Below are 22,425 nucleotides of genomic sequence, written 5' to 3' on the forward strand. Positions count from 1 at the left end.
GAAGGGAAACAAGATTGGTGAGAGGAACAAAGGGTTTCTCTTACCAGGAGAGGCTTAAATTTTGTAAGTTGCACCATCTGGAGACTAGGCACTTGTGAGGTGATCTGATTGAGTTGTACAACACCTTGAATGGTTTGAGCAGGCTCAATGCTGATGGAATACTTCCGCTTGCTCAGATTAAGAACCTGATGGGGCATAGATTCAAATTGAGGAAAGAAATTTGTAGAATAGATGTGCAGAAGTTTGCCTTTAGCCAGTGAGTAGTTGATTGCTCGAACAGACTTCCATCGGTTGTTGTGGAAGTTGATAGCTTAAATAAATTTGAGGTTGAACTAAACAAACATTTGGAGTTATCAGATGGGTGAAATGGGAAGATTTTTTTTTTTTTTTTTTTTTGGCTGATGCTCTATAAGCTTGCTCTTTCTTATACCTCAACTAATGCCAATGCTAAAATTCCTAAATATCATTGACAAAACTACATGACCTGTTCTGGCAGTCCTCAGAGAACTTCATATCTGACTGCACAATTACCCATAGGTCTTTTTCATTCTCCACCTTCCTGAGTGTAGTACCACACAGTTGGCACGTTTCTCTTGAGTTATTGTTACCCTTTTTTTTTTTTTTACATGCAGTACTTTGCATTTGTCAACATTAAACTTAAGTTGCCACTTCTTGCAAAATAGTTTCAGAACTTTCAGGAACAGAACATGATCCAGCTAGTGCAGAGAGTGTGAAAATTTGCTTTGTTCTCAGCTGCCCAACTCAATACCAGAGCTCACTCCTGGGCATCAAGCAACACAGCAGCAATCTTCAAAGCAGAATGTGTCAGTCCCACAAGAGCTAGTTATTGTCGGTGACTCAACTGTCAGGAAAACAGGAAATATATTGTGTAAAAAGGATAAGTGGAATAGGACCAGGGTATATCTGCCAGTGGTAAAAGTTGATGATGTTATAGAGCAGATATCAGATTTTAAGGGTACAAAAGGTGATATTGTATATGTTGGCACTAATGACATTAAGAGCAGGAGATCTGCGGACTTATTTAACAAGTACAGATCAATGTTGAAAAAAATTCGGGAGTTAGAGTTAAATTTGGAAGTGTCTGCACTTCTGCCCAAACACGATAGAAGGGAGTACATCATAAGAGCCTTCTCAATCAATTCAGCACCTAGAAAGATTATGCAAGGCTCATGGAGTAGAATTTTTCTCAGAGTGCTCTGTGCTTGTTAACAGCAGAAACTGCTTCTACAGGGATGGGGCACACTTAAATAGAAAGGGTGCAAGAATATCTGCTGATGCTATCAAGGCAGTGTAAGGTGGGTCAGAAAACTGCTAGCTTGGGGGATACACAGACTAACAATAGCCACAAGCAGATGAGAAAGTAATTCTTGCACTGCTTCTATTGGAACAAGAAGAAGCCTGAAAAGTAAGTTGCCAGGGATTTCAAGGACTGCTGGGAGTCATTATGGAATAAGAAAATACATGAGCAGTGTTAGGGTAACTAAGACTAAGAACAGGTGCAGGTATACAAGTGGCCAGTGCAATGTCAAGTCAGTTTGGTGTGCCATATGCACTGGGAAAGCAAAAATGAAAGTAGGTTATAGGCCTAATGACTCTGATGAATACAACGAACAACTGTGCAGAGAAATAGAGTGAGCCAGTATTTCAGATTATCTTATAATGGGAGATTTTAACTGTGCAAATATTGACTGGAACTTGTGGATTGGTCACTTGCACACCATAAATACTTTCATGGATTTATTGGATCACTGTTTTCTACAGCAGCATGTTTGTGAGGCAACCAGAGAGAGTAATACTCTTGATTATCAGCAGTGATTATACATGCATTAAGAATCTATCATTAGCATAAGCATACAATGCAAGAAAGCAAGCTTATGCAGCATCAGCAAAAAAAAAAAAAAAAAAACTCCCATTTCACCCTTCCGTTCGTTTCAAATACCTGTCCAGCTCAGCCTTAAATTTATTTAGGCTATCAACTTCCACAACAAAGGATGGAAGTCTGTTCCACCATCCAACCACCTGCTAGCTAAAGGCAAATTTCCGTCATCTATCCTACATCTGTCTTTCCTCAATTTGAATTTATGCCCTCTCAGGTGATTATTCTGAGCAAGAGGAAGAATCCCATCAGCATTGAGCATGCTCAAACCATTCAAGGCTTTATACCCCTCTATCAGATCACCTCGCTGGTGCCTAGTCTCCAGACACTGTAATTTGCAAAACTTAAGCCTTTCTTTGTAAGAGCAACCCTTCGTTCCATTCACTAATCTTGTTGCCCTTCTCTGTACTCATTCCAACAGCTCTACATCCTTCTTAAAATGAGGCCACCAGACCTATATACAGTACTCAAGGTGTGGCTTAACCATTGCTTTATACAACAGGATAATCACCTCCTTATCCCTGCTAGAAAAATTCCTGTATATCGTTGACAAGACATCATGAGCTACTTTTGCAGACCATCTGCACTGCTCAGAAAACTTCATATCTGCCTGCACAATTTCCCCCAGGTTCTTTTCATTCTCTACCACTGTCAGTGTAGTAACTCAGAGTTGATACGTTACTCTGGGGTTGCTGCTTCCCATATGTAGTGCTTTACATTTGTCAATGTTAAACTTCATTTGCCACCTCCCAACCCATCCGCCCAACTTTTCTAGATCTTGTTGCAGCAGCATACTGTCATTAGTGTCCTTAAAAACCCTGCCAATCTTCGTATCATCTGCAAACTTGGACATTAAGCCTGATATACCATCATCAATATCATTTATAAATACAGAAAGCAACAATGGATCAAACACTGAACCCTGAGGGAATCCACTAATAACATTAGTCCAAGAATCTACAAATAAATGAACCACTAGGTGGCAGTGATCACAGTGTACTGATGTAGGATTTACTTAATTAAAGATACAACTAGAATTTGGGGGTAAAGGGAAGGTTTTTGCTTTCATAAAGGAGACTCCAGTCATCTCAGACAGTTTTAATATTCTATACAGTGGGACCAAATGATGATGTTACTAACATCAAATTCGAAATGGGAAGCACTCAAGGAATTAATCATGGAAGCTACTAGGCTTTTCATACTAACTAAACTCAAGGGATAGAATTTTTTTCAGCCTGGACTGTACTTGTTAACAGGAGAGATTGCTTCTACAGGGATGGGATACACTTAAATAGAAAGGGTGCAAGAATATTTGCTGATGCTATCGAGGCAGTGTTAGGTGGGTCGGAAAACTGCTAGCTTGGGGGGAGACAAAGACTAATAGATTAACAGTAGCCAGTGGCAGAGGTGAAAGAGATTCTTGCACTGCTTCTATTGGAATGAGCAGAAGCCTGAAAAACAAGATGCAGGATATTTCAGAGACTACTGGAAGTCATTGCGGTACAAGTATACACATGGGTTGTGTTAGGGTAGCTAAGAATAGAAACAGGTGCATGTATACTTGCGTGTACACCAATGCTAGGAGTTTAGTAAATAAATTTGATAAATTTGAGGTATTGCTCAAAAACATTAAAGGCAGATATTGTTGGGATATCAGAGACGTGGTGTCACACAGATATAAGGAATGCAGAATTGGAATTTGGGGAGTACAACATCTACAGAAAGGATAGACAGGACAGGAAGGGAGGAGGGGTTATGCTATTAGTTAAGAAACACATAAAATCCAAGGAAGTGAAGCCAGTCGACATCGATGGTCAGTTTGGTGTGACATAAGCACAGGTAAATCAAAATTGAGAGTAGGAGTGTGCTATAGGCCTAATGACTCTGATGAGTATAATAAGATACTGTACAGGGAAATAGAATGGGCCAGTAAATCAGAGAGTCTTATAATGGGAGGATTTTAATTTCCCAGATATTGAATGGAATTTGTGGGTTGGTCACTCACACACTAGCAAGGCTTTTGTGGATTTATTGGATGATTGCTTTCTACACCAGCATGTTCGGGAGACAACTAGAGGGAGTAATACTCTTGATCTGATTATCAGTAGTGATTCTTCATGCATTAAGAATCTGCAGATAAAGGAACCACTAGGTGGCAGTGATCACAGTGTGCTGAAGTGGGATTTATTCGAGGAGGTAACTACCATCAGAGGTAAAGGGAAGGGTTTTTGCTTTCGTAAAGGCGACTATGATGGTCTGAGACAGTATTTAAATTCTATACAGTGGGACCAACTGATGATGTTACCAACAGCAAATTCAAAATGGGAAGCATTCAAGGAACTAATCTTGGAAGCTACCAGGCTTTACATACCAACAAAGAAATATTGTTCAAGGTTCAGGCCTAAATGGTTGTCAGATGAACTAATGAGACATATGGCAGAGAAGAAAAATGCATGGGATACATACAAATTAATGGGTGACATGGAAGCCTATGATAGATATAAGTTGGTCTGTAACCAAGTCACAAAGGAGATTAGGCAGGCAAAGGCAGATTATGAGAAATCCTTGGCAAAGGATGCAAAGAAAAACAGAAAAGAGTTCTTAACCTATTTAAACTCAAGAAGGAAAGGGATGAATCAGATTGGTCCGCTGGATGTTGATGGTTCAACAGTTGAGGATCCTGCTCAGGTGGCTAACAATCTAAACAAGTATTTTGCATCTACATTCACACATGAGGAGTTATTCAGGAAGGGGAATGTCGTAGGTGAAATAAACATTGGCAGTGAGCTAGATGATTTTCTAATAACTGAGAGGAAAGTGGAGGAGAAATTGTTGAGGATAAACATAAAAAAGGCACCCGGGGTGGATGGGATCTATCCAGTTATATTAAAGGAGGCAGCAAAGGAAGTAAGCAAACCCCTAGCCATAATTATGAGAGCTTCCTTGGACTCAGGGGAGGTACCCATAGACTGGAGATGTGCAAATGTAACCCCAATTCACAAAGGAGGATCAAAGGCTGACACAAGTAATTATAGACCTGTTAGTTTAGCTTCGGTTCCAGGAAAATTAATGGAGGCACTGGTTAAAGAAGCACTGCAGGATCATCTAGACAAGAATTCAGTTATAGCTCAGACACAGCATGGTTTTGTTAAGGGCAGGTCTTGTCTGACCAATTTGATTGGATACTATGATGTAGTCACAAAAGAGCTGGATGGAGAGAATAACTTTGATATTATATATTTGGATCTTAGAAAGGCTTTTGATACTGTTGCGCATGGAAGACTGCTGCACAAATTGGAGCAGTGTGGCATTTGAGGCAAATTGCTGCTATGGATAAAGGGATGGTTGAGTGGCAGAAGACAGAGAGTGGTAATCAATGGACACTGCTCAACGTGGACTAATGTTATTAGTGGAGTTCCTCAGGGTTCAGTGTTGGGTCCATTGTTGTTTTCTGTATTTATAAATGATATTGATGATGGTATATCAAGCTTAATGTACAAGTTTTTTGCAGACGATACAAAGGTTGGCAGGGTTGTTAAGGACACTACTGATGCTATGCTGCTGCAACAGGATCTGGAAAGGTTGAGCAGATGGGCTGAGAAGTGGCAAATGAAGTTTAACATTGACAAATGTTAAGTACTACATATGGGAAACAGTAACCCCAGATCAACATATCAACTCTGTACAGGTACTACGCTGACAGTGGTAGAGAATGAAAAGGACCTGGGGTAATTGTGCAGGCAGATATGAAGTTCTCTGAGCAGTGCAGACGAGCTGCAAGAGTAGCTCATGGTGTCTTGTCAATGATATACAGGCATTTTTCTAGCAGGGATAGGGATGTGATTATTCCCTTGTATAAGGCATTGGTCAGGCCACACCTTGAGTACTGTATACAGGTCTGGAGGCCTCATTTCAAGAAGGATGTAGAGCTGCTGGAACAAGTACAGAGAAGGGCAACAAGATTAGTGAATGGAACAAAGGGATGCTCTTACGAAGAAAGGCTTAAGTTTTGCAAATTACAGAGTCTGGAGACTAGGCATCGGCGAGGTGATCTGATAGAGGTGTATAAGGCTTTGAATGGCTTGAGCATGCTCAATGCCGATGGGATTCTTCCTCTTGCTCATAATAATCACCTGAGAGGGCATAAATTCAAATTGAGGAAGGACGGATGTTGGATAGATGTGCGGAAATTTGCCTTTAGCCAGCGGGCAGTTGGTTTGTGGAATAGACTTCCATCACTTGTTGTTGAAGTTGATAGCCTAAACAAATTTAAGGCTCAGCTGGACAGGTATTTCGAACGAACGGAGGGGTGAAATGGGAGTAGTGGTTGTGTGTTTTTTTTTTTTTTTTGGCTGATGCTGAATAAGCTTGCTTTCTTGCATCATATGCCTCTACTAATGTTAATGCTAATATACTGTTCAAGGCTTAGGCCTAATTTTTTTTTTTTTTTTTTTTGTAGTTATTGGCGCATCGGCTTCTGTGGCCATAGTGCACCTCCCAAGGTTTTTCGCAGTACTTTGATCCAAGCCCGAGGCGGGATTCGAACCCGCGACCTTTGGGTTGCCAGGCAGGCGCTTTACCCACCCGGCTAGGCCTAAATGGATGTCTGATGAACTACTGAGACTAGTGGCAGAAAAGAAAAATGCATGGGATTCATACAAATTATCAGGCAACACAGAAACCTATGGTAGATATAAACTAGTCTGTAATCAAGTCACAAAGAAGATTAGGCAAGCAAAGGCAGATTATGAGAAATCTTTGACAAAAGATGTAAAGAAAAACAGCAAACACTTCTTCACTTATATAAACACCAGAAGGAGATGAATCAAATTGGTCCACTGAATATAGATTGTTTGCTGTTGATGATCCTGCTCAGGTTTCCAACAAACTGAATGAGTATTTTGCATCTACATTCACACATAAGGATTTCTTTAGGGAAGGGGTTGCCAGAAGTTTATCAAACTCTAACAAGAAGGTAAATGATTTTGTAATAACTGAGAAAAAAGTGGAAGAGAAATTGTTGAAGTTAAACATAAGAAAGGCACTTGGGATGGATAGGATATATCCAATTATACTAAGAAAGGCAGCAAAGGAAGTAAGCAAACCCTTAGCCATAATTATGAGAGCATCCTTGGATTCAGCGGAGGTCCCTGCAGATTGGAGATATGCAAATGTATCCCCAATTCACAAAGGGGGTTCAAAGTGTGACCTGATTAATTACAGACCTGTTAGTTTAACTTCTCTTCCAGGAAAAATAACAGGGGCACCGATTAAAGAAGTAAAGCAGGATCATTTGCATTAATTCTTTAACCAAGGAAAACACTGCAATTTTGGTTCAGACAATGGATCTTAGAAAGGCTTTTGATACTGTTGCACATGGAAGACTGCTGCACAATTTGCAGCAGTGTGGAATTGGAGGCAAATTGCTGCTATGGATAAAGGGGTGGTTGAGTGGGAGAAGACAGAGAGTGGTAATCAATGGACACTGCTCATCGTGGACTAATGTTATTAGTGGAGTCCTTCAGGGTTCGGCATTGGGTCCATTGTTGTTTTCTATATTTATAAATGATATTGATGATGGTATATCAAGCTTAATGTCGAAGTTTGCAGACAATATGAAGGTTGGAAGGGTTGTTAAGGACACTAATGACAGTACGCTGCTGCAACAGGATCTAGAAAAGTTGAGTAGATGGGCTGAGAGGTGGCAAATGAAGTTTAACATTGACAAATGTAAAGTACTACATATGGGAAGCAGCAAACAGAATTGACGTATCAATTCTGTGGTGCTACACTGACAGTGGTAGAGAACGAAAAGGACCTGGGGGTAATTGTGCAGGCAGATATGAAGTTTTCTGAGCAGTGCAGACGGTCTGCAAGAGAAGCTCATAGTGTCTTGTCAATGATATACAGGAATTTTTCTAGCAGGAATAAAGAGGTGATTATCCCCTTGTATAAGGCAATGGTCAGGCCACACCTTCAGTACTGTATACAGGTCTGGAGGCCTCATTTTAAGAAGAACGTAGAGCTGTTGGAACGAGTACAGAGAAGGGCAACAAGATTAGTGAATGGAACAAAGGGTTGCTCTTAAGAAGAAAGGCTTAAATTTTGCAAATTACAGTGTCCGGAGACTAGGCACCTGTGAAGTGATCTTATTGAGGTGTATAAAGCCTTAAATGGTTTGAGCATGCTCAATGCTGATGGAATTCTTCCTCTTGCTCAGAATAATCATTTGAGAGGGCATAAATTCAAATTGAGGAAAGACAGATGTAGGATAGATGTGTGGAAGTTTGACTTTAGCCAGCGGGTAGTTGGATGGTGGAACAGACTTCCATCCTTTGTTGTGGAAGTTGATAACCTAAATAAATTTATGGCTGAGCTGGACAGGTACTTGGAACGAACGGAGGGGTGAAATGGGAGCGTGTGTTTTTTTTTTTTTTTTTTTTTTTTTTTGGCTGATGCTGCATAAGCTTGCTTTTTTGAACCATATGCCTCTACTAATGTTAATGCATGGATTTGTTAAGGAGAAGTCTTGTCTAACCAATTTGAGTGGATACTACAATGTGGTCACAAAGGAACTAGATACAAATAATTATTTTGACATCACGAGATTTGGCGAGGGGAACAAAGGGGTGCTCTTCCCAAGAAAATCTTCAGTTCTGCAAATTGCAGCATCTGAAGACTGGACACCTGTGAGGTGATCTGATTGAGGTGTTTAAGGCTTTGAATGGTTTGAGCAAGCTCAATAATGATGGGCTACTTTCTCTTGCTAACTTGATTATCTAATTCAAAATTATAAATTGAAGATTATGAATTATATTCAAGATTATAAATTCAAATTGAGGAAAGATTGTTGCAGAATAAATGTGCTAAAATTTTCCTTTAGCCAGCGAGTAGTTGATTGCTGGAACAAACTTCCATATGTCGTTGTGGAAGTTGACAGCTGAAATAAATACAAGGAAGAACTAGACAAACGTTTTGAAGGAACGGATAGGTGAAATGGGAAGAGTGTGTGTGTGTGTGTGTGTGTGTGTGTGTGTGTGTGTGTGTGTGTGTGTGTGTGTGTGTGTGTGTGTGTGTGTGTGTGTGTGTGTGTGTGTGTGTGTGTGTGTGTGTGTGTTTTGGCTGATGCTGTATAAGCTTGCTTTCTTGTATCATATACTAATGCTATATTCTATTTACATTATTATTCTGTTGAAACCTCATCTAAAGATAAAACTGATTTATTAGCAGTTCTAACTCATCTATGATCTTGATAAATCTTCTTCTACTATTCAAAATATATTGCATTTAGTGCCTCCTCAAGACTTCCAGCAAAAAGCTTTCTGAAGAATCCTAAAATAATCTTGCAACTTAGTCCATCAATCTCATATTGTGGAGGCACTTCAACGTGAGTTGTCTTGGTACTGCACTACTCTAAATAAAAGTCACTGCTCCAATGGTCCCACACCAAACCACAAAAAACAGCCCCCAGACTATCACACTCAGACATGGCCATCAGACAGACAGATCATGTATTGTGACTGTTCACTCCAAAGCACAGCTTTCCATCAATCTGTGTTCCAAGAGTGGCAGGCCTTACACAAAGCTAGATGGTGCCTAGTATTATTCATGGGTTAGAAGTTTGTGGATTGTAGTAACCCATATCGTGCAGCATCCTGCACAATGTACGTTCTGACATATTTCCCAACCATCTCTGAGGGACTGTGTGTGCTGTGATAAGATCAACTCGTGTTCCAAGTTAACAATTTTTTACAGGGCTCTCCGGTCAAATTTTGTCAGCTTTGGTCGTTTTCCAAGTCATTTTGTGATGGTCTCAGCATCAGTCCACTTCCATTTGCAGATCACATCACCAATTGGTGACCCCAAATTCTTCAATGCTATTGAAATATCAAGTACAAACCAATTGTTTATGTGGTATACCATTATCGTTCCACTATGGAAACCTGTTAACTCTATTTATCACAGCATCTTGCATTCACAATCATACCACTGCCTCTTTGAAGGCCTACAAGCATATTTATAGTTGTGTCTGACACGTACTGCTGTCAGACACAAGTTAGGACATGTTAGTTAGGACATGACCAACTATCAATGGAGTGGTGTCTGGATATTAATGGTAGGGTAGCATATGTATGCTTTACTTACTGAACCATCTTGCATCTCACATATTGTGGATATATCTCGTCACTGGGTTGCTCAGGTCTTCACAATGCCTACCTGCCGACTGAGACTCAAACCAGTTGAAAGCTGGGTCTGCATGGTGGCATACACTTTAAATAAAAAAGCAATATACCTCCCCATTGGAGTACGGCCTTTTGACTTTCATTTAGAGTAGTGCAATCGCAAGGCAACTTGAGGTGAAGTGCCTTCACAATATGAGATCAGTGCACTAAGTAGCAAACCCAGTTTGCTGAGAGCTATGCATAGAGAGAAGCTTTATAAAAAGACTTTGTATAAAGTCTTTTGCCAAATTATTAAAATTAATTACAGTTAATCTCCAAGGATAATTGTAAATGGTTAACTAAAAACTTGGGTGTTTTAGTTCACTTATAAAAACAATTATGCATATGAATATAAAAGAACTACTTGTAACTATCTGTTATATACACTGGTGTTCAAAGAAAGTGCATCACCTAGGAATTTCACATTTCTAACCCTTTTTCGCAATGGTATGTTACATTAATGACTAGCATCACAAATAGAAATATAAACAACAGATATTTATTAATAGTTAAGGCAAAGCTAAGTAATATTTGACAGGTGCTCTCAAAATATTCCAAAATGAGCATTTGCAACCTTTATACAATGGTTTTAGTAAACACGACAATTATGGCTGAAATGTTATCAGAAGCCCTCACTTTGCTTCAATTTATCATTTCAAATGGAAAACAAAATGAAAAGTTCACCAGGTGCAAACTAACATTTAGTTGAACTGCCTCTGGCCCTGATGACAGCATCGTCGAGGCACTGACAAGATCGATTTCTGAAGATAATCAACTGATAGTTCATGGTTCCAAACAAATTATGACTTTTTGAAGTTCACGAAGGGTCTTTGGTTTCTTTCAGGCAACTGCAGATTCCACACAATGCCAACAGTTCTCTATAGGATTCAGGTCCAGGCTGTTTCCTGGCCAGCTAAGAGTTGTAATTGACCATTCTTCCAACCATTTTTTAGCATTAGCATTAGTAGAGGCATTTGATGCAAGAAAGCAAGCTTATGCAGCATCAGCCAAAAAAAAAAAAAAAAAACCCACTTCCACTTCACACCTCTGTTCGTTCAAAATACCTGTCCAGCTGAGCCTTAAACTTATTTAGGCTATCAACCTCAATTTTATTCAATCTATCAACTTCCACAACGACAGATGGAAGTTTGTTCCAGCAATTAACCACCCGCTGGCTAAAGGCAAATTTCCGCACATCTATTCTACATCTGTCTTTTCTTAATTTGAATTTATGCCCCCTTAGGTTCGTAATCTGAACAAGTGGAAGGATCCCACCAGAATTCAGCGTGCTCAACCCATTCAAGGCCTTATAGACCTCAATCAGATCACCGCGCAGGTGCCTAGTCTCCAGCCACTGCAATTTGCAGAACTTAAGCCTTTCTTCATAAGAGCAACCCTTTGTTCCATTCACTAATCTTGTTGCCCTTCTCTGTACTCGTTCCAGCAGCTCTACATCCTTCTTGAAATGAGGCCTCCAGACCTGTATACAGTACTCTAGGTGTGGCCTGACCATTCACCTGTAACAAATGTAAACACATTACTGTCAAATCTCTAATGCAGAAATGAAGCAAAAGTAACTACAGAAGTGCATACTTACACTTTTTGCCCGATGACAAGGAGCAGAGTCGTCCTGAAAGATGCAGTTACTTGGCAGGTTGAAATGGTCTCTAATGGTTGGCAGCAATTTGCCTTCCAATACAGCCAGGTATCCATTAACATTTACAGAACCTTTAACTGCAGGTGACCTACTCCGCGATACGAAATGCACCCCCATATCATTTGGCTGGTAGAGAATTTCGCTGTAGACACCATACAGACTGGATGGCATTCTTCACCACGTCTACAGCGAATCGTTTGTCTCCCATCGGAGCCATGTGGGTTGAATTTCTTCTAATCCAAGAAAATAACTGACTTCCTCTGCTCAGGGGTCCATTTGACATGCTCCTTACACCAAATTAATTGGGCCTTTTTCATTTTTTGTGAGGAGGGGCTTCTTAGGACAATGGGCTACAGAGCCATTTTTGAAGAGACGTCTTCTGACTGTTACTGCACTTGCTACCACTCCTCCTTCCCATTCTCTTTTCAGCTTAGACAAAGAAGCTTTATGGTTTTTAAGGCATAAGCGCTTCAAAACCCAGTTCTGTTTTGGCATAGAGACTCATTCGCGTCCAGTTCCTTTTTTCCTATCAGCGGAACCAGTATTCTTGAGTTTGGAAAGAAATCTACTCACTGTCGACTGATTACAAGACACTATAAGCAATATGACAGAAAGAACATCCTTCCCCATAATAGCACTCTTTCTTTGTGGCGTCAACTGCACGTAACTTCCCATTCTGACACAAGCAAGGAACGATTGCAACTCTTGCAGAGCATGCTTATATAGCTGAAAGTGACAGTTAATGCAATATTACGTCATCACCTATGAGTGTCAATCTTATCTGATGCAATTTGTAAGAAATTATTCAGATGATAATTACAAATTTAAGGGGTGATGCACTTTCTTTGAACACCGGTGTATATAAATTTGAGAGAGAGAGAGAGGGAGATGGCCAGGATAAAAAACTATTGTTAAAACTCAATGTACTTACGTTCTGCATATGTGCCTCCCCATGGGGAGACTCATATTGCTTTTCTACAGGATGTGGAAGAAATGATGCAATATATGGATCTTTTGATTCAGTATCATACAGATCAAAGCGTCGTTTTATAAGGAACCCATAAATTTGTAAATATAAATAGGCAAGCATCCATTTCAGAAGATAAATCTTATCTACAAAATAAATAATAAATGAATAAATTTCATGAAATTGTTTATAGACTATTATCATAAACTATATACATATAAAAATAAAAATTAAATAAAAATAAATAACAATACATTGATGAAATATTTCAATTTTAGGGGAAAGAGCTGAAAATTAAAAAAAACATTCTGCATTCAGTGTCAATGACAATTTTATCACTGTAGACAGTTTATCCTTCATAAAGGTAAAGTGCAGCCATTATCAACCCACTGCAGGATGGAAGCCTCCTCAACAATTCATGCTGAGGGAAATGGACCATAATCTGCCATGCTGGTCCAGTGCGGGTTGGCAGATTGACCATATTCAGCAGTCAGGGGCTTGAACCCCGGTCTACTCAAAGAGCGTGTGCTACTGCACTCCCGCTCCTGACCACTCGGCTATGGAGGCCTTATCCTTCATATGAAATGGGAAATAGGAGCAATGTTTAAAGTTTGAACAAAAAGGAGAAGGCTGCCCCAAATACTAAGCTCAAGAAGGATTCCAGAACTAAGTAGTATCAAATGCTTTTTAATTATAGCTTTCTTAAAGCCAAGCAAAATTTTGAGTTTCTCAAAGCTAAGTTAAATGCTCATGAACCATCCTTTCAAGAGTTTTCCCAAAATAGCTGCAGAGCAATATCAAGTGATAATTCTGGGGATTTAAAAGATCTTTCCCAGGCTTTAAGAAAGCTATAATTATTGAATGGCTCCAAGAACTCAGATAAATGTTTTCTAGTAAAAATACAGTTGTAGTAGTTTAGTAGGCTTTCCAAGTCATCCACACTCAAATTTCATATCATTCAGTTAAAAATTTCACTGGGACCAGCTATACAACCTAGGCTTTGGCTATGGATTGTTTCAGTTTCGATAACCCAAAGGGCTGATTGTTGGGGAAGGAGATATTCATTTGAAAATTAATTTTACATTTTTCTTGAGATCTGATTTTCCTTAAAGACTGGACTTAATGTTACTAGTACCTACACAAATGCTTCTCCTTAGGATGTTTGCAATGTCTTTTTTTGGGAGAGGTGTATTCCTTTCCAGCTTATGATTGGAGAACGAGCTGGTAGAAACTTGCCATCGAGTAGTCTGATCTTCTAAATTAGTGTGACTGAATTCAGTGTTCTTGTAAACTGATGAAACAAATCTAGTCCTAGGCTCTTTCTTTGCTTTTCTGATAACTTGTCAGGCTTTAGCTTTCAGTTATTTATAGGTTAAGGGGGAGACAGTAGAATATTTGAGAAACATGTTCCATGCTTTGTTTTCATCCTTCTTAGCTTCTGTATATATTGCTGATCCCACACAGTAATTAATATGTCTTCAGTGTACTAATAATGTTTGTGGAATTGAAAGGTTTGTGCATCTATCAGTTAGAACTGTATAATATTCTGATTTAATTTTACATGTGAACAGAATATTGACCACTCTGCATTGTTAAACTGCCACTTCCTGCAAGGTTCATCATATGAATGTTCTGCTGTTAGTAATTTGTGGATTATTAGGAAATTATCACTTTTTGGTGGATATAGCATACTGACCATTTGAAGTTTGGATACTGCATGGAAGAACAGATGGAGAGGTCAACTGCCGAACATAACCTGCTAGGTATGTTTATGTACTGGTGTCTGCATTCAACAAGGTTAGATGAATGATGTCTTCGTGGAGTTCTTCAGAAATAGTCAAATGAGGGTGACTAATTGAAATGTCTAATAACTTTCAATTAGTCACATTTATCCATCTATTTATGAAGAGCTCCATAAAGGGTGGTGCCCATTAGTCCCCTAACAGGCAAACTGTGAGAATGGCAGTTTCCTCGAAAATTATCAAAGCCTTTTGTGCACAACTAGATATTTGGCAGAATGTAAACTTAAATCAAATTAAGAGATATTCAGCAGAAGGTAAACTGAAACCAAAGTTAGTTATTCCGGTGACAAAACATACTACAACTGTTCAGTGATGTCTGTACAAATTGGAACTTCTAGTGGAAAGAGCAGCAGCTAGAAAAGCAAAGTGCTGGGAATTTTAAGGACTGCAGGGAGTCATCATGGAATAAGTAAACAGATGAGCTGTGTTAGAGAAACTAAGATAAGAACAGGTGCATGTGTACTTGCATGTACACCAATGCTAGGAGCATAGTATGTAGTAGGAGCATATATATGCAGTATTTTGCATTTGTCAATGTTAAACTTCAGTTGCCACTTCTCAGCCCATTTGTCCAACTTATCTAGATCCAGTTGGAGTAGCATACTGTCTTTACGGCCATTAACAATCCTGCCAACCTTTGTATCATCTGCAAACTTGGACATTAATCCTGATATACCTTCATCAATATCATTGATGAATACACAAAACAACAATGGGTCAAGCACCGAACCCTGGGGAACTTCACTAATAACATTTGTCCACGAAGAGCAGTGTCCACCGATTACCACTCTCTGTCATCTCCCACTCAACCATCCCTTTATCCGTTGTAGCAACTTACCCTTAATGCCATACCTCTCCAATTTGTACAGCAGTCTTCCATGTGCAACAGTATCAAAAGCTTTCCTGAAGTCCAAGTATATGATATCAAAATTATTTTTGACATTCAGTTCCTTTGTGACCACATCATAGTATCCAATCAAATTGGTCAGACAAGATCTCCGTTTAATAAACCCATGCTGTGTCTTAAGTATTACTGCAGTCTTGTCTAGATGATCCTGCAATGCTGCTTTAACCAGTGACTCCATTATTTTCCCCGGAACACAAGTTAAACTATGATTGACTTTACCGAAAAAAATGAAATTGAATTGAGTCATAAGCCATATTAACTAACCTAAAGGTGAGTTCCTTAATGTGTCTAAAAGGTTTTTTCCACCTGGGACAATGTGTTTGGAAAAAAATTCAAGAAAGTGGACTGGCATCTCGGTAAGGCACCGATGAAGAATTTAGTTTGTTGCTTTGACATTTGTGTGCCTTGGCGTTTATTCTTGCTGGTGAGATACCACAAGGGAAGCAATTTACCGAGGGAAACTAATCATGTGATAGAGTGGTTTGAAGACAATTATATATGGAAGAATTATACGGTATATGTGTAATGGTACAGTAATTCATGCTCAACCATTATTTCCACCAACATTATGGTCCATATACAATTCCATTCAAATGGGAATTCCACACTCCCAAAACAGTGTTGAGGCTTGGCATAGAAAATGGGAATGTATAATTGGTGCATATACACTGGTGTACAAAATTTAAGGACCAGTCAGGTTTTCACCTGTAGCTTCTCATAGGAATGGCCTGGATATGGGAAAAGCAAACCAAAGGAACCTCATGAGGCACAGAAATGATGAAGGAAACAACACAACAATGGAAACAAAACAGTACAGAGGGACTTTATTCAAAAATGGTCCACATAGCACTGGCTGCCATGAACAGATGTATCACAGCCAAAGATGGAACAAAGGGAAGAGGTGGTCCTCAGTAGGAGATATGGCCACCCCTAATGTCGATGCAGGCTTTGCACTGCCTGTCCACTTAGAACAATGTTGTTGAGTTCTTGCAGCAACATCGTCCATTCCTCTGTCAGCACCATCTTCAGCTGGTGAACATTTTCTGGTAGGTGTGGACATGCCGCTTGGTGTCTCCCCAGAGCATCCCATATGTGTTCAATTTGATTTAGATCGGTGGAACGAGCAGGCCAATCCATACAAACAATGTCCTCACTTTCCAAAAGCATATCACAGCTGCAGCGCAATGTTGTGTGGCGTTATCATCCACAAACACAAACTTGGGGCCAATGGCACCTCGGAACAGATGCATGTAGGGAAGGATTACCTCAGTACAGTAGCATGCACTGGTTACAGTACTGCCTTCCAGTATCTGGAGTTGTGTACATCCATTCAAGATAATGCCTCCCCAGACAAGAACACCTTGGCCGCCATATCGATCCCTTTCAGTGATGTTTGCAGGGTGATACCATGTGCCAACCTCTCGCCAGATTAGCTGACGTCCAGAATCACTACTGCGGCTGAATCTACTCCCATCAGTAAGAGTACCTTAAGTAAAGAATTTGTGGTTGTAACCTTTAGAAATAGCGTTAGCCCTTAAGTTTCGCACACCAGTGTAGAATCATCAAGGAATTTCAGAAAAAACAGCAACAGGTCGATAACCAGATTGAATACTGTATATTTCAACCTGGTTACCAGGTTTTTATATAGTATATATATAAACAATAAATCTACACTAATCCAGATTAATTGGGGAGAGAGGTCACATGGATTATGCGATAATCCAGATTAGTGAAGCAAAACATAGCCTTAAAAGAACAAAAACTTAGAACACAAATAAATGGAAATTTTAATAAATAAAATATAGGTAGTGCTGATGAAAATAAATAAAAAAATATCACTGTAGAATCTTTATTTAAAACTATAAAAAGACAATATATTTATCCATCAATTGATGGATAAATAAATGTATTGTCATTTTATACATTTATCAGGTGGCGTTGCACGCCAACGGCACTTGATCGTTACTGTGAATACCACTTATACCGCTTCTTCCAGCAACACTTCTTTCGGTTTTTTTTTTAAGCTGTCTATTTGATACACTGATTTTATCACTTTCCACATCAAATTTTAAAGCAAATGCCTTTATAGTTTCATTTTGTTTTTTAATATCTGGCATAGTCTGTTGAACAATACCAAATTCTTCAGCAATTTTTCCCCCGACGAATACCATTTTCAAGTTGTTCTATTACTTTGAGCTTGGTAATGATAATTAAAGTAAAGTAACGTGTTTACTTTTTATTCCACTTTTCAATTCTTTAGAACCCATAATTACATAAAATATCTTAACTTATGTACATACAATGAGAGTGATCACTGAATTATGACCATCCCTATGAAAACTGAATGTGACCAGTTGACCACGTGAGTTACGAGAGTGTGGAGTTATTTGACCTGTGTAGCATAGATAAGGCGTCAGTGGTTCAGTAGGTAGTAAAATTCCGAGCACGATGGATAAAAGGAAGGATTTATTGGACTTGATAAAAGACAGATTGTGGGTGCTCGACGAGCTAGTGCCTCGATTTCCCAAACGGCTGAACTGGTGGGGTGTTTGAGAGCCGCCGTAGTTCAAGTGTACCAGGACTGACTTCAAAATAGTCAAACAACGCCCCAATAGCAAAACTGCAAAGGTCAGCGAAAGGTTGATGTTAGAAGTGAGACCGGGGTCCGACGACTTGTACAGGCGAACAAGCGCAGCACTGTTAAAGAGTTGACTACCCAATACAACATGGGCCGACCTAGAACAATATCTGGCATGACCATGCATTGCACACTTGCACGTATGGGCTATACCAGCAGACAACCCCTATGGCATCCTCTCCTAATACGGTCCATCGGCGCAAAAGACTTGCCTGGTGCAAAGAGCATGCAAGTTGGACATTAGAAGACTGGAAGAAGGTATGCTGGTTGGATGAGTCACATTATTTACTCCATGCCGTGGATGGTCGTGTACAAATTTGATGTCAACAACATGAAGCTCTTGATCCATCATGCATGGTATCAAAAGGGCAGGCCGGTGATGGAGGCGGTTGTATGGTGTGGGGAATGTTTAACTGGCAGCAACTTGGACCCCTGGTGCTTGTGGAACAATGCATCGGTGGTCTCCGCTATCGTCAACTGCTTGCTGACTGTGTACACCCTGCTATTTTACACTTTTTTCCGGAATGGCGATGGTGTCTTCCAAGATGACAATGCGCCGAGCCATTGGGCACTTGTTGTGCAGGAAATTGAGGAACACAGTTCTGACTTCCAGCATATCAATTGGCCTCCGAACTTCCCCCGATATCAATTCCATAGAGCACTTGTAGGACACTATGGAAAGGCATATCAGGCATCTGATATGGATACACCAATCACCTCCATACCTGCATTACACACAGCGTGGTTGACCACATCTCCCGAATGCTTCCGACATCTTGTTGAAACACTGCCACGTCGGATAGCTGCTGTACTGAGGACAAAAGGAGGACCTACAAAGTATTAGGTAAGTGGTCATAATTCAGTGATCACTCAGTGTATGTATATTACAGTGGTGAGGTGTGAATATTTTAACAATGGGCTCGCAGTTTTGCCGACTTTTTGATGTGAAACATCCTTGGGGATTCCTGCCATGGATGACGTCACAGAATTGGCATCATCACACTACTAGTCTGCGCCGAGCACTTGCTAGTAGTATGATTACGGCGCGTGACACCTTTTTCATGACCAGTATGATATCTCGAGTCAGGCTGGTCATCATGCTCCCCCTCTTTACAATGATACCTGGATACGATAGTATCTCGAGTTCTAACTTTTTAATAGTATGATGTCACAATCATACTTCCTAAAGTAAGTATGACTGCAACAGTACAAATATTTGTCAAAAATTTATTTTTTCATCTCACAGTTTCATAACATTCCATCGTTAGGTACCCCGAACAGCAGCGTATCTCGTTTCAACTACAAGGTCGGTACTTCAGTCGACACTGTTTTTCTAGACATTTAGATACGTTGAAATCGCAGGTACACATCAATTACTTTAGTTATCATAAATCCATTGTATCTTGTCTTCCAGAAATTATAAAAATTTGTAAATGTTCAATAAAATATTTACAATACAAAAGCTCTTTTATTTCGTAATCAATATACAAATCAAAATACCTAAAAGAAACGAGAAGGATTCACATACCTATTAAGAAATATAGACGTAAATGGTTATCAAACGAACTAATGAGACTCGTGACAGAGAAGAAAAATGCATGGGATGCATATAAATTATCAAGAGACTCAGAAGCCTATGGCAGATATAAGCTAGTCTGTAATCAGGTCACAAAGGAGGTTAGGCAGATTACGAGAAATCTTTGGCAAAAGATGCTAAGAAAAACAGCAAGGATTTCTTTACTTATATAAACTCTAAAAGGAAGGGGATGAATCTCATTGGTCCACTTGATATCGATGGTTCGACTGTTGTGATCCTGCTCAGATAGCAAACAAACTGAATGAGTATTTTGCATCTACATTCACACATGAGGAGTTATTAAAGTTTGAAAATGGCAGAAGATTATCAAATTGCAGCAGGGTGCTTAATGATTTTGTAATAACTGAGAGCAAAGTGGAGGAGAAATTGTTGAAGTTAAACATAAGAAAGGCACTGCGGTGGATGGGATCTATCCAGTTATATTAAAGGGGGCAGCAAAGCAACTAAGCAAATCCTTAGCCATAATTATGAGAGCATCCTTGGACTCAGGGGAGGTCCCCACGGACTGGAGATGTGCAAATGTATCCACAATTCACAAAGAGGATCGAAGGGTGACACGAGTAATTACAGACCAGTTAGTTACTGGTTAAAGATGCATTGCAGGATCATCTAGACAAGACTGCAGCAATAATTCAGACACAGCATGGGTTTGTTAAGGGAAAGTCTTGTCTGACAAATTTGATAGGATATTATGATGTGGTTACAAAGGAACTGGATGCAAAATATAATTTTGATATCATATATTTGGATTTCAGGAAACTTTTGACACTGTTGCGCATGTAAGACTATTGTACAAATTGGAGCAGAATGGTATTAAGAGTAAGTTGCTACAATGGATAAGAGGATGGCTGAGTGGGAGAAGACAAAGGGTGGTAATTAATGGGTGCTGCTCTTCGTGGGCTAATGTTATTAGTGGAGTCCCACAGGGTTCGGTGTTGGGTCCTCTGTTGTTTTCTATATTTATCAATGATATTGATGAACGTATATCAGACTTAGTGTCGAAGTTTGCAGATGATACAAAGGTTGGCAGGGTTGTTAATGACAGTAATGGCAGTGTGCTACTGCAACAGGATCTAGATAATTTGGGCAGATGGGCTAAGAAGTGGCAACTGAAGTTTTAAACTTGAGAAATGCAAAATACTGCATATGGGTAGAAGTAACCCCAGAGAAACGTACCAACTGTGTGGTACTACACTTAAGATGGTAGAAAATGAAAAAGATCTGGGTGTAATTGTGCAGTCGGATATGAAATTTTCTGAGCAATGCAGACAGACTGCCCGGGCAGGTCATGGGGTTTTGTCAATGATATATAGGAATTTTGCTAGCAGAGAAAAGGAGGTGATTGTCCCTCTGTATAAGGCAATGGTCAGGCCACACCTTGAGTACTGCGTGAAGGTCTGGAGGCCTCATTTTAGGATGTAGATTTGCTTGAGCATGTACAGAGAAGGGCAACAAGATTGGTGAGGGGAATGAAGGGATCCTCTTACCAAGAGAGGCTTAAGTTCTGCAAATTGCAGTGGCTGGAGACTAGGCACCTGCACGGTGATCTGATTGAGGTGTATAAGGCCTTGAATGGGTTGAGCACGCTGAATTCTGATGGGATCCTTCCACTTGTTCAGATTCCGAACCTAAGGGGGCATAAATTCAAATTAAGAAAAGACAGATGTAGAATAGATGTGCAGAAATTTGCCTTTAGCCAACGGGTGGTTAATTGCTGGAACAAACTTCCATCTGTCATTGTGGAAGTTGATAGGTTAAATGAATTGGATGGAATGGTGTGATTTTTTTTTTTTTTTTTTGGCTGATGCTGCATAAGCTCATACATTTGCTTTCTTGCATCACATGCCACTACTACTACTACATAAAACCATCTACAGCAGCGCGTGCTAGGTACACGCGCCACTTTTTTATTGGTCTCTCTTTTTTTTTTTTTAGCCCTAAACTATACTGCAACTAGGGAAATATAATGGGGAAATGAAATATAAAACATACATTTTTTTTCACGATAAAATTTTAATATTGCGAGTAAAAAATAACACGAAATATTTCCCATATCACAAAAACTATCGCAAAACATTCTACAATATAAAAATAAATATTACATTAAAAACAAACTCTTCTAGAAAAGGTACACAATAATCACAGATTACATAAAAAAATTATTATACAAATACAGTATTCAAGAAAAATTTATTCTAAAAATTGCCATATACAATTTACTTTTTTATTATTAATATTTTGCTTTGCTCAATAGCTGAGCGATGATTACAGAGGAATGATTTGACGTAACGATCCGGATCAAATTGAAGCAATGGTTTTCAATTTAGATGTATGGTCATCATAATCTGCAATGCGTTTAATTGTTAACATAATTCATTCGTTTATACAATATTATTCATTACCCTGAAAGCACTGCTAATCGCAATGGTTTCAAAGCTATTTCTGGCTTTCTTAATTGAAGAGGGAATTTCAATCGATTTTAAAGATAAACTATCTTCGACAAAATCTCTAAACTCATTAATTTTTATTTCATAATTTTATCAGAAAACTTAAATTTCTTATTCGTTTTTCACCGTCTTGCGAGGGAGACGAAAGTTCTTACATATTTCACGATTCCAGGTAGCATATGTTAAAATTTCTTTCAATTCCTCATCGTCAATAGTATCATTATTTTCTTTATTATATTTAAAATTACTGTTTTGTATTAATAACGTGTCACGAGGTAATTTTTTAAATGT

The 22,425-nt window shown here is 39.3% G+C and overlaps 1 protein-coding gene across 1 annotated transcript in view; it reads right to left on the bottom strand.

Moving 5' to 3' along the window:
• Window positions 1-22,425, bottom strand: part of LOC150080579 (uncharacterized) — a 46,758-nt gene that overhangs the window by 18,571 nt on the left and 5,762 nt on the right. The window contains exon 2 of the mRNA XM_090380745.1: window positions 12,708-12,889. Within this exon, the coding sequence (XP_090236871.1) occupies window positions 12,708-12,889 (182 nt within the window). The remainder of the gene's footprint in view (window positions 1-12,707; window positions 12,890-22,425) is intronic.

This window comes from Mastigoproctus giganteus, chromosome 9 (assembly GCF_048544385.1).
Source record: "Mastigoproctus giganteus isolate SK-2022 chromosome 9, ASM4854438v1, whole genome shotgun sequence".
Classification (NCBI taxonomy): domain Eukaryota; kingdom Metazoa; phylum Arthropoda; class Arachnida; order Uropygi; family Thelyphonidae; genus Mastigoproctus; species Mastigoproctus giganteus.